At 42.9% G+C, this 16009-nt stretch overlaps 1 protein-coding gene across 1 annotated transcript; it reads left to right on the top strand.

Annotated features, from left to right (window-relative positions):
- Positions 1–3817: 3817 nt before the first annotated feature.
- LOC141984006 (pantetheinase-like) lies at positions 3818–14237 on the top strand. Its single transcript, XM_074946953.1, has 7 exons — positions 3818–4048; positions 4122–4252; positions 6857–7049; positions 8238–8529; positions 10943–11316; positions 13433–13603; positions 13927–14237. The coding sequence occupies exons 1-7, from the start codon at positions 3836–3838 to the stop codon at positions 14038–14040; spliced, it is 1488 nt and encodes a 495-aa protein (XP_074803054.1). The 5' UTR covers positions 3818–3835; the 3' UTR covers positions 14041–14237.
- Positions 14238–16009: the final 1772 nt, after the last annotated feature.

The following is a 16009-nucleotide window of genomic DNA, read 5'->3' as shown; positions in this document are numbered from 1 at the left end:
GGCACACTGGTGATTAATATCTGTGAAATGTGTGTGTTAACACTATAAGGAAATATGGGTACTTAATTATATTCTGTTTTAAAGTCTGTGGTCAAACATGGAGAAACAGTTTCCCTCCCAGACGGGAGAGAAGGCAGCTATTTACCTGTCTGCATGATGGAGCATGGTGTAACCAGAAACAATGGAAGCCATATTTACATAAAAATCATACAGGGTGATGGGAAGCCCACAGGAAGGGAAAAACATCCTCAGGTCATCTTGCCTCTTGAACTTTGGAAGACATAAGCAAGGACAGAGACATCTTTGAAATCCATCACTAGACAGGCACAAGAGGCCTGAGCTCTTGCAAGATGAGAAAGATAAGTACTTCAACCAAAGGCAGGGGGACTGAAGTCTCTGGAACTGACTGTAGATGAGAAACTTGCTTAAGCAAAACTCTTTCACCTGGGAAGACAAGGGAAGCCAGCACCTTGTACTTTAGTGGAAGGTCCTGATTGAAGTAAAGTCAGCTATGGCTTGGAAGAAGAAGGACTGGTGAGAGAAACCATCTTGAAAAAAGTCTGTATCTTGTTAGATTAGGTTTTAGACTTTTTTAGATGCCTGTTTTCAGACTCTATCTCTTGTATTTTAAGTGAGTTCAGGTGTATCTTGTATTGTTAGTAAAATTTTGGTTTACTATTAATGTAAACCACCAGAGCATGGGCAGCAGGTGGACTCCCCCGCCCTTCGGGTAGGCTAGCCCCACAGCAGGAGCCCTGAGCCTCCCCACTCCCCTCCTGCGGACAGAGATGTCCTGGGCCAGTAGAACCCCAACCCGCCCTCCCGCCACTACCATAGAAGTCCTCTGCTGACCCCAGCTGTGCTGACTGACCGACCCAAGCCAGAGGCCAGTCCCAGCCATGCTTGGCCGGGTGACTGGCCCCAGCCGCAGCCATGGCAGCTAGCCAGCCTACCAATTTGAGTCCTGGGCTGGTCCAAGCCACAGGCCAGAGAATGGGGAAAGGCAGTGTTCCTCGTCTCCCAAGGCCCCCAGAAACCCAGCAGAAGAGTGCTGAGCTTTTTATATGCGCTTTTTATATGTGACGTTCTGCGGTGGCTGAGGAGGCATCCAGGGAGAATACTGATGAACCCAGGAAGCTGAATAGCAGATACCACTGCCTCAGCTGCCCCGGAACCTGCATAGCCCATAATAATAAGCAAAAACCCTCAACATGGTGTCCCGCAGCAGTGGCTCTGCCAGGGGAGGCTTAGCCTTCCCTGGCCTATTATATCTGCTGCCCATGCACCAGAGCTGTTGTTTAAATGGAAGGGTGTATTTACCCCAGTTAATAAGCTGTGTTGTGCTCTTGTGTCTTTAGAAATACAAACGAGCCGTATTATTTTTCTGAACTGTCGAGGCGAGAGCAAGACATTGCAGAGCACACAATTTTGGGGAGGTCCAGGACTGGGAGTGTATTGGGGTCACCCTGCAAGTAGTAACCAAGGGTGGTGGAAGCCCGAGTGGGGCAGTGGGACTGAAGACAGGATGATGGATTCAGAGCCACTGAACCAGAGCTGTCTAGCACACAGACAGAAACTCAGGGTTTGACCTGCATGCTCATAGGCTGGTTGTGAGCATCCCAGGTTGGGAGCAACAACAGCAAAGCGTTGTGAGGCACCCAGAGCTGCAGGGCAAGTGATGACACAACTTCTCACTGCTCTGAATTGCACCCTAGAACATGACAGTATGCATAACCAAGTAGCTTGAAAAGTATGATCATTTCTATAAAATTTGTCAATTTACCCTTTTATTCTGTCTGTTTTTATTCAACTAAAACACTCATTGTATTCGGCCACATATGAACGTGTGTCCAGAAGCAGGGACTACAACAGAGCTAGTCTCCAGGCCGCCTCATCAATACAGCTGGCCTGCAGCAGACTGCCTGATTGGCTGGAGAGGCCAGCAGGCTGGCTCTTAATCCAGCAGCAGCTCCTCGCTGCCTGCTCAGTGCTCATGCCCAGCACTGTGACTTGTCCTGTGTTACTTGTTTGTTTCTGTTGCTCACCTCCAGTTTGACCTTCAGCTCTAGCTTCTGACTGCTGACTCTGGCTCCACCCCTAGTTCCAATGCTTGGTTTCCTGCACCTGTTGTGACCACAAGGCTAGGCCACCTGACCAAGTGTGAGGAGCTACAGCTGGTTCTTACAGTTTTCCATGCCAATCTGAAGGGCAAAAAATGAACTCATTTCAGGGAGGCTTCCAAGTTACCTTACCAAAAACATCATGGAATATTAGTTGCTTCCTTTTTAAAGGACCATATCTGCAGCCAAAAACTGAATAGCTGACATCCTTGTCTAGACCTCTTGTTAGCAATAGTGCATCTAAATTAGTGCTGAACATTTTAAATGCAAACACAGCCAAAGACACACTGTGCTCGGCACTGCTTTAAAACCACGCTCGACGCTGGTTTTGTAATATTCTTAATAAGTATGGAGAGCTTATATTTAACAACAAAAATGATTTTAAATTAAACATGGCATGACACAGCAATGAGAGCCTGCTGTAAACTTCCGCCAGCCACAGTCTGTTCTGTCCCCTGCAGTCCAGAACCCTTCCTTCCAATATTGGAGATGAGCAAGAACTGGCTATTTAATTCCATGGGAAACGTCACATTGCTAGAAAAAAGTCATTTGGAATTGGAACAAGAAGTTGGAAATGAAAAATTTTGCACAGAACAGCTTTTTTAAAAAAAAAAAAAATTCTAGGCAGGGAGCAAACCAGCCAGGGAGGTGGCCACCCAGACAACCCATTAAAGGGGGATTCTGGGAACTGAGCAGCCTGCTAGATGTCTGGCCAGCTGGCAGGCAGGCTGGCAAGAAACCAGGTCAGGCAAGCTAGTCAGTCAGTTTGCCTGACTGATTTTGTTGCTAGTTTCAATGGAATCAACACATTCCAGTGGGATTCTGTTGAAACAGCATTTACCAAAGGAAAACTATGAGTCAGAAAATTTGTTGACCTGCTCTAGCCAAAATAGAGACTGAACTTTGGTCTCTGCAGTCACTCCGTGTGGGTTTAGTGCATCCGTTCTTATTGGCTACCCTAGTGTAAACAAAACTAAAGAGGCCAAACTGTCTTCATTTTGCTCACTGAGATTGGGATTACTCACATGAGCAAGGTGAGCTGGATTTGGTTCAAGATGTATTTAAGTTCCCCAGCTATGTTTAAAAGAGCAGCATAAATTGTTTAAATGTTGGCCTACTCTAGGTCAATTTGGGCTCCTGACAGCTCTGTGTTCTTGGATCAGTTCTGAGATACATTCTGTGGCCTTCCTTGTCACTTTACAAAACTGTGTGTTAATGTTTATTCTGAGGGCAGCTGGTACAAAAGACAAGACAACATACAATTCAAACTACTACCTGTGTGCATTGCACAAGTTTGTCTAGAATCGGCCTTAATGGGAGTTGGACTGGACCCAAGTACAAACCTGGTACAAATTCTACTTTGCACAAGTCTACTGAAGTCAATGGAATTGCACATTATAGCAAAGCAGAATTTGGGCCTCTATTTCTAGACAGATGTCGTTTAGTGTGTCCCTTTGGCACAGTTATTCTCATGTCAGTGATTCAGTGAATATCACTCCCCTGTTTAACTGTGTAGATGGTTTGTTGTTGTAATATGTTTTTTTTTTTTTACCTGTGGTAATCTTGTTACACAATGCTGTGTTTTCCCCGATAATTTCACAGAGAATTGTTGCCAAAGTAAACTAATAAGAAAGCTGGACTTTGCCACCTGTCTTCTTTTCTCCTTTACCCTTCAGAAACTTGCTCTGTTTTCCATTTACCACTGAGCATCAGCAATGATCATGTTCCAGCCTCACATATATGCTATGGTATTTATACTTTCAATCCTTCAGGCCTTTGCCTTGGACAGCTACATTGCAGCAGTGTATGAGCACTCTGTTATATTGCCAGATGTCACTGGGAGTCCTGTTTCGTCTGACGAGGCTTTGACACTAATGAACAAAAATATGGATGTTTTGGAAGGGGCCATCAAAGCAGCGGCCCAACAGGTATTGTCTCTTAATTTTCTTGGTTATTTGTTTTGTTCTTGGTGGTAAATGGTTAATTTAGCTGTTGTTTCAGGGTGCACACATCATTGTGACTCCTGAAGATGCCATTTATGGCTGGGTCTTCAAAAGAGACACCATTTTCCCCTATCTTGAAGACATCCCAGATCCACAAGTAAACTGGATTCCCTGCACTGACCCTGAAAGGTATCCCTTATGAAATGTCTTCCAAATAGCTTTAAAATAATGTGTTAATGGTCTGAAGAGAAGTGGATTAATGATAAATGCAAAAGACCTGAGAGGTCTTTTGAATTTGACTCCAAGATTATTGTACACAACAGTTAAATAACCGAATGTCTAAAATGTCCTGCTCGTAGGAGAAGCAGATAACATGGGTTATCAAAACTGGCATTGTTGGTGGAACAGAGGAGGCAAAGGGGTAACATGATAAGAAACAAGTGCAGATATGGAGCTTTCGGGGTGGGGGATAAGTATGAAGAGCTTTAGAGGTATGTACAAAAGATGTGTACTTGTAGTGTAGAAGGGGGAACAAGTAGAGGAGGGGAAGTAACAGGGTCAAAATAACAGGAACAATAACTTCTCCATTGGAAAAGTAACACATACACTTTATCAGGTTGTCGAAGTCTACGTTACTGAAGTCAGAGTTAAAAGTTTGCATTATAGTTCAATTGCGAGGAATGGGGTATGTGGGGGATGGGTTACTGAACATACTGGAGGTGTCTAAGACGTATGCATATAGGGGCAGAGTCTCTTAGGCTATGTCAGCACAGGAGCTGAGAGCATGCTTCCCAGCGCAGGTAGACAGACACATGCTAGCACTGCTTGAGCTAGTGATCTAAAAGTGGCCGCAGTGGCTCACGTTAGCCACCCACATACATTCCCAGGGGTTGGGTATGATTGTACCCCTGGGAGCTGACTGATGCCCCCAGTCAATGTGTTGTATGTGTGGTGGGGGGTACAGTGTATTCAATACATCTTAACTGGAGCTTTCATTGCTTTTAAGGTTTTGCGTGGCTGAGTATTGGTCTTAACCATCCTTAAGTGGGTTTAACTAATTTTTTTGTTTGAAGGAGCAGACAGAATGTCTTTTGGTATGTAAGCCATGCCTTTAAATCGATTAGAATATTTGTGAAAGGATTAACTTTCATATTAGTTTACATAGGATCTCACTTCAATCCAATTTGTAAAATATAGGCTCCTTATCTAACCTTTGTGCATAATTTTACATGCATTTCTGTCCCCATTGCGTGAAAGACGAGACTTTTAAAGATGAGGGTTATATGGGATTATACCATCCCCTAGGCTCTGATTACCGTGTTTGCAGGTACTGAACTCGCAAGTCTGTTGTCAGCCTGCTGAATGGGGAAGGAGCATGATATTTCAATCCTGCCTGTGTCTCAAGATTCATGAGGAATTCTCAGAGCATTTGCACAGGTCTGGGGCATTTGTGCTGAGGATCAACCTTCCATGTTGCTACTACAGCTCTCTCCTACTCGCCCTGCTGCCACACAGTAGCACATGAATCTGTACCTAGAATTTTGGATGTGTAATTGAACATTTCCATGAATTTCTAAAGGGAAACCGGTGTGTGTGTGTGTAACAATTTGCTAGTCAATAGCACCACAGAAGCCTCTCTCCATTCTTTTTCTTTTAAAGGGGCAGATGAACCAAGTTTAGTAGTTTGAAATGAAGTATGTTTTGGACACACTTGAACTCGGCCCCATGAGCCATCATCTCGGCTATAGTTTTAATTGTTTTTTTTTTAATAATGCATTATATTTATAGTGGCAGGTAAAGGCTGCTGCTCATGTTTTGAAGATCATTGTAAAAACCAGACTATGATCACACATGTGAAGAGAGGTGCACTGTCTGGGGGAGCCATGAAGAATAAGGAAAGCAGGCCCTGCTCCCTCCATCCCTTCCCATTAAACAAAAAGCACGGCAAGGAGAGGGATTCAACATGCATTTCTTTATATGCTAAATATTTATACTGCCGTACAAAGTTGGGAGAAATTTTTTCAACAAGTAGATTTTTTTGTTGAAAAATGCATTTTTTGGTACTCTAAAACTATTCACAAACTCGACAAATAGTTAGAGCTAAGAAAAACAACATTTTTTTTGATAAAGTCAAAATGTTTCATTCCTACTTTTCATTTCAAAATAAATTAAAATTTGGCCAATTTAAAACACACATATACATGATGAAAACACCCCAAAATATCTGAATCAAAATATAAAACTAAAAATTCATTTTGAGTCCACACAAAATGAATCAAAAACATAAAATATTTGAAAACCATTTTTAGTTTTTTCAATCTGATGACCAATTTAGGAAAAAATTGGTTATGTTTCAAATTGAACTGACAAATCCATACTACATTCAGCTCTACTGTAATAGCCCCCGTCCAGTTTCAGGCAATTGTGGTAGGTGCTGTACAAATACCTAGGGGGATTCACACCCTGTTCCACGCAGCTGACATTCTAAGGCCTCCATCCTGCTGTAGGATCATTGAGAGCAGACCCTTCCTTCCACCCATGCAGAAGTCTGCTGAGGTCAAGGAGCTGTCCGTGAATTCTGATAGTCTGCCTGCACGCTCCAATTGCAGGATTAAAAAATAAAAGGCCTCCTAATACTCAGCTGCTCCATAACAGCTGCTGCTCTAAACGCCAGTGTGCCATTCAAATATTAACTTTGAAGCCTATATTCTCATTTTTTTTCAGCTTTGAATTTAGTTTGATCCTGGGTTATTTTTTGTTTTGTGCATTTTCCTTTTGCCAAAAATGAACTAGATTTGCTCCTGCGGCAGTGCAGGAAAGGCTCAGCTGCATGGCAAGAAACAACTCTATCTATGTGGTTGCCAATATTGGAGACAAGAAGCCATGTAATTTCAGTGATCCCAAGTGCCCCAGCGATGGTCACTATCAATACAATACTAATGTTGTCTTTGACTCAGAAGGGAAATTGGTGGCACGCTACCATAAGGTAAGAAATAACATTACACTGTTCTTTTCTGTCAGTCTGGGAGGGAAATCTCTCAAGGTGCCAACATTTTTAAACTGCACTGGGAGGATTAGTTGAAATGGGATGGGGGCAGGAGAGTGCTGCTAGGCTGGAAGGTGTTAATGGCTGTCATCAACCAGTTCTTTGAGCTACAAACAGCTATTACTAACAGGAGAGTGGGTTTGGCGGGGGGGGGGGGGGGGGGGAGAACCTGGATTTGTGCTGGAAATGGCTCAACTTGATTATCATACACATTGTAAGGAGAGTGATCACTTTAGATAAGCTATTACCAGCAGGAGAGTGGGGTGGGGGGAGGTATTTTTTCATGCTTTGTGTGTATAAAAAGATCTTCTACACTTTCCACAGTATGCATCCGATGAAGTGAACTGTAGCTCACGAAAGCTTATGCTCATATAAATTGGTTAGTCTCTAAGGTGCCACAAGTACTCCTTTTCTTTTTGCGAATACAGACTAACATGGCTGTTACTCTGAAATTTCAAACCTGGTTAAAGCTGCTAGCTCTACTAACCATATATCTCCTTCTACCCCCTTCTGATTTTCCTGATTTTCACCAAAATCAATAGGGATCTGACCATTGATGCCTAGAACATCCCCTGAAATTTTGGAGTTGATCAGGTGTGGTGTTCAAAAGTTATCGCATAACAGACAGAGAAATACCATTAAGTAGAGTGTTAGATCAGGCTTCACTCAACTGGTTATTGGGGCGGACTTGGAAACGTAGAGTATGTTTACACTGCAATAAAAGGCCTGCATCACCGCCGCATGGCTGGACCAAATCTGCTGACTTGGACTTGGGCTGTGGGGCTAAAAATTGCAGACATTCAGATTGAGCTCTGAGATCCACCGCCTTGCGGGGTTTCAGGCCCAGGCTCCAGCCCAAGCCTGAACGTCTATGCTGCCATTTTTATCCCACAGCCCAAACTCCGTGAGCCCGAGCCAGCTGACCCAGGCTCTGAGACTTGGTGCCATGGGTTTTTTATTGCAGTGTAGATATACGTTTACATGCTCAATATGAAGACTTTTAGATTTTTTTTCTTTTTAAATGCAGGTCACCTTTAGCAGTTTTATAAAATGTTTCCAGGTTATTGCATTAGGTGCAACGGTAAAACGGTGTTTTAACGGTGTTCTTCCTATGGTTTGTTTTGTCAGTATAATCTCTTTATGTCAGAAACTCAGTTTGATTCCCCCAAGGAGCCAGAGATTGTCACTTTCAACACATCCTTTGGAAAGTTCGGCATTTTCACTTGCTTCGACATACTTTTTCATGACCCAGCTGTGACTCTGGTGAGCAAGTTACATGTGGATACTGTGCTGTTTCCCACTGCTTGGATGAATGTCCTACCACATTTGACTGCTATTGAATTCCACTCTGCCTGGGCTATGGGGATGCATGTCAATTTCCTTGCGGCTGATACACACAACACCAGCATGGCTATGACAGGTAATTTGCTGTTTGGGGTAAGGTGAATTATTTTTGTAATACTTTTTTCATGCCCACCTTGATTATCATACACATTGTAAGGAGAGTGATCACTTTAGATAAGCTATTACCAACAGGAGAGTGGGTTTGTGGGGGAGGGGGTGGGGAGAAAACGTGGATTTGTGCTGGAAATGGCCCACCTTGATTATCATACACATTGTAAGGAGAGTGATCACTTTAGATAAGCTATTGCCAGCAGGAGAGTGGGGTGGGGGTAGAGAAAACCTTCTGTAGTGATAAACACCCATTTTTTCATGGTTTATGTGTATAAAAACATCTTCTGTATTTTCCACAGTATGCATCCGAGGAAGTGAGCTGTAGCTCACGAAAGCTTAATAAATTGGTTAGTCTCTAAGGTGCCACAAGTACTCCTTTTCTTTTTGTAATACTGGATCTTTAGTCTCTGTCTCTTCTTTGAGATTATTTTATGCTGCACAATGTATTTCTTCTGAAGCCAAAAACCGCCATGGTAGCCTCATTCCTAACCTCGATATTCCTGATGGCAAATGAGGACAGAGCAAAACTCACTGTGTTTTTGCTTTTTATGTTTTTTCCTCTCTCCTTCCTAGCTTCTCAGGAACTTCCTTTGTTCTTTTTATTGACTTGCTGTGCATGAACAAAATCTTGCAGCTTCTTTGCTTGGCTTCCCTGAGCCGTTAAATCTAGCTTTTTGCTGATAAACAGTCCTCTTCAATCTCCCTTCTCAACACATATCACTAGGTTGCCTTCACCCTCAAATGCTCTCTAGTTCAGCTAGTTCACACAAAGTTTTCAATAGCTAAAGAACAAAACCCATTCTAGATTACTATAAAATACAGTCATAACGCTGGGTAATAAATGAAAACCAGCATGCAAGATTCCATTTATACTAACCAAACACAAGACTAGTTTGTAGCACCATTCAGCAATATTCAGCCCCTCAGAACCAAGTTTTCAGGGCTGTCACAAGAGCACTGTTCTTCACCCACTTCTTTTAAAACAATGTGACCTTGTGTTTACTGAGAACTAAGTAAATGGAATATGATCTTTTAGCGAAGGACCACATTTGCATTTTGAAACCTATTAGATCTCATGCTTGCATGATTTTAGGGTAGGGTCACTGATCGTATTCACGTTGTCTGAAATACAAGGGACGTCTCCCAGTCTCGCCCTCATCTGTTATATGAGGGCTTATCAATCTAGCAGACAAAGGTAACAAGATCCAATGGGTGGAAGTAGAAGCTTGACAAATTCAGGCTAGAAACGAGGACAATTTTTTAACCGTGACGGTGATTAACCATTGGAACAATTTACCAAGGATTCTGATGGATTCTCCATCACTGGAAATCTTTAAATCAAGATTGGATGATTTCAAGAAGATATGCTCTTCTTCATCCCCAGCAGATAGACTTGAAGCAGGAATTCAAGAATGGAAGTCCTAAGGCATATGTTTTGAAGGACCTCAGACTAGATGGTGATAATAGTGCCTTCTGGTCTTAAATTCTATGAATGAATGAATATGGGATGGCTGTCATAGGATTCATCCCATGCATAGAAACTCTTACACAATGCTGACTGGAGTGTCATGCTGAGAACATCTGATATTTTGTCCCCCATGGTCCATTCTGATTGGCAGAGGTAAAGAGATTCAGGAAAGTATATAGGTGTGGCATGGAATCCAATACTCTAATAAATGGTCCAGTTTCTCTCCCTGATTTGCCTTTATCTGGTCAGCCAGATTCCCCTGATGTGGAGTTCTCAAGTGGGGTAAATCCAGCATAGCCTGTTCCTATGCCATCCCCGTCCCAGCCCTGGGGTAGGGCTGTAGGGTAAGCGCATTGGGCTCTGGCTGTTCTCAGCTGGTGGATGGCCCTTTTAGGTCTGTTGTCAGTTAGCATAGGTCACAGCAGCCCTCAAGCTGCTCTGTTCTGCAGTGGGGCCAAGCTGAGCAGAGACTCAGGGAGCCATAATTGGATTCCTGACAGCACTGCATGCTACCATGCCCCAGCCCCCTTCTGTGGTGCTGAGGAGATCTCAGCCACAATGGAGAATCTGGCCCATTGTCTCAATAAGAACACTGTGCACCCTAGGATGACCAGATATCCCAATTTTATAGGGACAGTCCTGATATTCAGGGCTTTTCTTATATGGGCACCTATTCCCCCCCCCACCCCAATTTTTCACACTTGCTATCTGGTCACCCTAATGTACCCTGTCCCTTCTCAAGGAATTTTAAGAAAAGACTTGAGTTCTTAAAGGTTTGATTTGGGAGGTTAATTTTTGGTAATGTTCTAAACATCATAATAGAATAGAACAGCATTGGGGAAAATGAAAAGGGCAATATCATCCAAATGGCTGATTCTTTTGGACTGAAAATTTTGCCTGTCACTCACAGGGAGTGGTATCTATGCACCTGATGGACCCAGGGCATTTCATTACAATATGGATACAGAGAACAGTCACCTCCTGGTTGCGGAACTGAGTTCACACCCTCGTCTTTCTCCCACCTACCCTGCTGCTGTTAACTGGAGCGCGTATGCCACAAGTGTCAAACGTTTCTCACCAGATGACTGGGATTTCTGTGGAGTCATTTTCTTTGATAAGTTCACCTTCACTGAACTAACTAAGCCTGAAGAAAATCGTACAGTTTGCCAGAAAGACCTCTGCTGTCATTTGAGCTACAGGATGGCGGAGAAGCGAGAAGATGAAGTTTATGTGCTGGGTGCTTTTGATGGCCTTCATGTTGTTGAAGGAGAATACTATTTGCAGGTAAAGCTTATTTTTGGGGACATATACTTCATATATATGTTGATGAGGCTTCTTTGCATGGGAGATGCTTTTGGATCCTGGGAGAAAAAAGGGACAATGATGTTTTCTCATGTTCCCCTGCATGGCCCTTTGGTTGCTAGTGATGAGTTGATGCTGTAATTTCTAATGAGTCTGCTTGCCCTTCATGCCAAAAATAGCAAGTCTTGAAATGGCCCTGGGTACAAACTCAGAGTTCATGTGAAAAGAGGGAATTGATCTTATATGATAATAAATTATTCCACGATAGAATGGATCTTTATATTCTCCACCCCTTTTTCTCTCCCATCTTTATTTCACTATTTGCATTGTCCACTGTGCTGTCTTAGAGACAGACTTCAGGATGGTAAATAGCGGAAAGATGTATTTGAGATGCTGTTAGTGACTTTGAAAATTGGAATGAAACAATCTTTTTCTGTCTCCTTCATCAGAGTTGATCTTTATCTGATGATTATTTTTAAAATATCAGTTGATTGCATCCAACTGTACAAGATATTTTACTCAGCTGAATTCATAAAGATTGAGTTTTTTCTTATTTGCCATGTCATGTCAATGAAGCATATATAAAGCATCAAAGTTTTATTGGAAATGTCCAATGTTTTGTTCTATTAACCAACCATTTGGGAAAGACCATGATTTACCATTAAGTGCTATCTTGCTGTAAATATTAATTTGTTTAGTCACATTACATAATATGGACTGTCCTTTGTTTTCTGAGCAAATCTATTGCATTGGCTAATTACCGACAGGTCCTTTTTAAATTTACTTTCTTCTACCTATCACCAACCACTTTCCTTACCAGCTGTCACAGATTATAATCCCATTATGTGTCTTGATGTTTTAGCCACTCTATATCTCCTTTGATACATTTTCAAAAAGTCACTTTGATGGAATCAAAGTTCTTGTTTGGTCCAGTTGATAAAATTATTTTAGTTCTTGCCGAATGTCCAGTGCTGTGGACCAAGTCTTTTATTTCTCCATAAAACAGGCTACAGCAGTTTATACTGCCTCACATTATCCTCTGATACACAACAACCCCAACCTGGAGGGATTGTCTCTGGGAATAAAAGGCTAAGTCAGTCTCTGTACCCATTCCAACCTTGGAATCTCTGCTGAGATGGCCAGCAACAGGGTGTCAGTTATGGTGCTGGCTTTATTATGTAGACACCTATCCACCAAGAATTGGATGGAGACATCCAAATTAACGTCTGATAGACCACCAGCCAGGCCACTAAGTGATTTTGGTGCTAAGAATGTGTATAAGATTGCCTGAACTCTCCATCAAAGAACTTGTCTCAGTTTTATTGGTTAAAAGTCAACTTTTTGATGGAGGAGTGGGAAGAACAAGTGGAAATGGTAGAGGTGGCTCTTAGGGAGAGCATAAAAAAGGGTCCAGGGCAAAGGTGCTGACTTTTAGTTTTCCCTGGGGGTGCTCCACTCTCACTCTGCCCTAAGGTCCTGCCCTCACTCTGCCTCTTCCTGCCCCCATTTCGCCCCCCTCTCCTGAGGCCATGCCCTTGCTCTGCCCCCTCCCCATAGGCCCTGCCCTTACTCCACCTGTTCCCACCCCTGCTCTGCCCCCTCCCTGGACCCTTCCCCGCCCACTGCTCTCCACCCTCCCCCAAACCCCTCTCTCAGCCACCAAACAGCTGTGGCTGGTGGGTGCTCCAGCCCCGGAGTACCCATGGACTCAGTGCCTAAGGTCTAGAAAAGTGAAACAGTCTAGGGTGGAATAGGACAAAAGAAGGGGGACAAAGTGTCAAGCAGGAGCAGAGATATCCAGTGGGTAGGTGGATCTGGAAAGGCTACAAGGCCAAAACCAGCTGACAGAGAGAAACCACTGCCTTTGTGTGCACTAGGTGAGGGAGGGGAGAGCAGTGTGGAGAGACATGCTAGGGAGACGAGCTGCAGAGCTGGAAACGCTTCGATCAAAAAAGTTGTTCCTGATGCAGTAACTTAGTGGTTCGTTGGCATAAGAATTGAGCTGAATTGGTACCATCTGGTCTTGAAGAAAACAGTCAAATTTTACTATTAGTAAAACGATTCTCCTAAATGCACATTCCTTTTCTCTTCCTCATAGATATGCACACTACTGAAGTGTGAAAGCACAGACTTGAAAACATGTGGGCTGCCAGTGGCTACTGCTCACACCAGGTTTGAAGCATTCTCTCTCAGTGGCACATTTGGCACTAGTTACGTCTTCCCAGAAGTCTTGCTTAGTGGGGTTCAGCTGGCGTCCGGTGAATTTCAGGTAGGAGGATGTATTTGAGCTGCTTCAAACTAGCTTCTCAGGAGGCTCATGGAGAAAGTAACAAAATATTGCAACAAAGTCAAAACAAACCTAAGACAAACTTGTTAATAGTGGGGAAAAAAACATGTATTTGGTGCCCTTTCAGTTCAGCAATTGGCCTCAGAAAGCAATTTGGCTTTGTATGTTATGGTTCAAGCCTTTCCTTAATTAAACTGTTTCCTCAAAATATTTAACATTTACCTTATAAATGCATGTCACTTGTGCAGCATGTCATATTGCTGCTTTGTTAAGGGTGTCATTTTATTATCCTCTTCTCCATCTAGGTATTAAGTGATGGACGTTTGATCAGTCAGAGTGGTACATCTAAACCAGTTTTAACAGTGACGCTTTTTGGGAGGTGGTATGAGAAGGACCCACCACAACCACACATCCGATGAAGTGAGCTGTAGCTCATGAAAGCTTATGCTCAAATAAATTGGTTAGTCTCTAAGGTGCCACAAGTACTCCTTTTCTCTTTACACCAGATACTTTTATTTCAGAATCACAATGTCCCATAATGCATCATCTACTTAAACAATAACCACTGTGTTCCTTGTTTCCTTTTCTAATCGTCCTTTGTTTAGTAAATATACAGCAGCCTATTTCATTACTGTTACATATTGAGAAATAAATCAATTGTGACTACTATTTTATGACTACTTAGTCTTTTATCACTGTTGAATAGCAGTTGCCTTTGTCTCACTGACTTCTGGAATTTGGTTTTTCTAGTGTGCAAAAAACTGAGCGTTATGAACCGGATGTTAAACTGCATATCAAAATACTATTGCATATTTTATAATTTTAGGTAACTATGGGATTAATAAATAAAATAGCTACAGGCCTGATCCTGCATAATAAATGCCAGATAGAAAGGCACACAAATGCAAGGAATAGAACCTACCGAGCATGCTGCCCAAGGATATGTGGCCTATTCACATCCCGTGTTTCCTATTATGAGTCCAACACTCGCTACGCTTACCACAGCTCCTTCCTTTCACACAGTTTCTCCACGACCCTTCTGTGTGCCATACCCTCATGCTCTTTGGCACACTGGACTATTGCACTATATTTAAGGTCCTTTGTTTTCAGTTTTAACTAGTTTTTATGAAAAAACCACAGGGTTTTAAAAAAAGCCATTATTTGGTTTTTTACCAATTTTCATGTTAATTTTGGAAGTGCCAGAACTCCCTGGAGCCAGCTACCTGCTCCAGAAGGAGAGATGGGGGTGGGGAGGTCAGTGTGGCAATGCTGACTCACCTCCTGGGAACATAAGGGCAGAAGATTTTAAAAATTGTAAGCCTGGGTATTAGAAGCCCTTTCTCCAGGCAACAAGTAAGGCAGCACCCGTCCTCCCTTCCCTTGAGGTGGCAAATATCAGGTTTGGTTAGCACCTGCTGTAGGCATTGCGCTAGCTGCACCTTTTCAGCGGGCCTGGGAAGGAATTTTCTCCTCACCACCATATTGGCTTAGTGGGGGTTTCAGGGAGGACCTATTATGGTGAGGAGGAACGGGAGCTAGGCAATAGGTCGCAACTCATTTTGTAAGTGTGGGGCGGATGTCTGCTGAGAAGGATCTGGGGGTTATAGTGGATCACAAACTGAATATCGGTTAACAATGTGATGCAGTTGCAAAAAAGGAGTATCATTCTGGTGAGTATTAACATGAGTCTGGTATGTAAGGCACGGGAGGTAATTGTCCCACTCTGTGCTGCACTGGTGAGAGCTCACTTAGAGTATTATGTCCAATTCTGGGTGCCACACTTTAGGAAAGATGTGGATAAATTGGAGAGAGTCCAGAGGAGAGCAACCAAAATGATAAAAAGGTTTAGAAAACCTGACCTATGCAGAAGGTTAAAAATACTTGACCCGTTTAGTCTTGAGAAACAAAGACTGAGGGGAGACCTGTGAACAGTCTTCAAATATGATAAAGGCTGTCATTAAAAAGGATGTCAATCAAGTGTTTTTCACATCCACTGAAAATAGGACAAGAAGTAATTGGCTTAATCTGCAGCAAGCTAATTTTAGGTTAGATTATAAGGAGACACTTTCTAACTATTAGGATAGTTAAGTCCTGGAATAGGTTTCCAAGGGAGGTTGTGGAATCCCCATCACTGACGGTTTTCAAGAACAGGATGGACAAACACCTGTCAGGGATGGTCTAGGTTTACTTGGTCCTACCTCAGTGCAAGGAGGAATTGATAGGGTGACCAGATAGCAAGTGTGAAAAATTGGGACAGGAGGTGTGTGTGTGGGGGGGGGGGAGGTGCAGGGTGGTGGTAGTGGTAATAAGTGGTGGTGGTGGTGGTAATAAGTGCCTATATAAGACAAAGTCCCAAATATTGGGACTGTCTTTATAAAATCGGGACAT

The sequence above is a fragment of the Natator depressus genome, chromosome 3, assembly GCF_965152275.1.
Source record: "Natator depressus isolate rNatDep1 chromosome 3, rNatDep2.hap1, whole genome shotgun sequence".
Lineage (NCBI taxonomy): Eukaryota > Metazoa > Chordata > Testudines > Cheloniidae > Natator > Natator depressus.
The sequence above is the reverse complement of the archived record's forward strand: the minus strand, read 5'-3'. Positions and strand labels throughout refer to the sequence as shown.

What these genes read in the sequence shown, in the direction of transcription:
- LOC141984006 (XM_074946953.1), top strand. Translation starts at nt 3,836, where the DNA reads ATGATCATGTTCCAGCCTCACATATATGCTATGGTATTTATACTTTCA. An exon ending in CACCAGCATGGCTATGACAG is followed by an intron (nt 8,530 to 10,942) that starts GTAATTTGCTGT and finishes TGTCACTCACAG; the next exon opens with GGAGTGGTATCTATGCACCT. An exon ending in TGGCGTCCGGTGAATTTCAG is followed by an intron (nt 13,604 to 13,926) that starts GTAGGAGGATGT and finishes TTCTCCATCTAG; the next exon opens with GTATTAAGTGATGGACGTTT.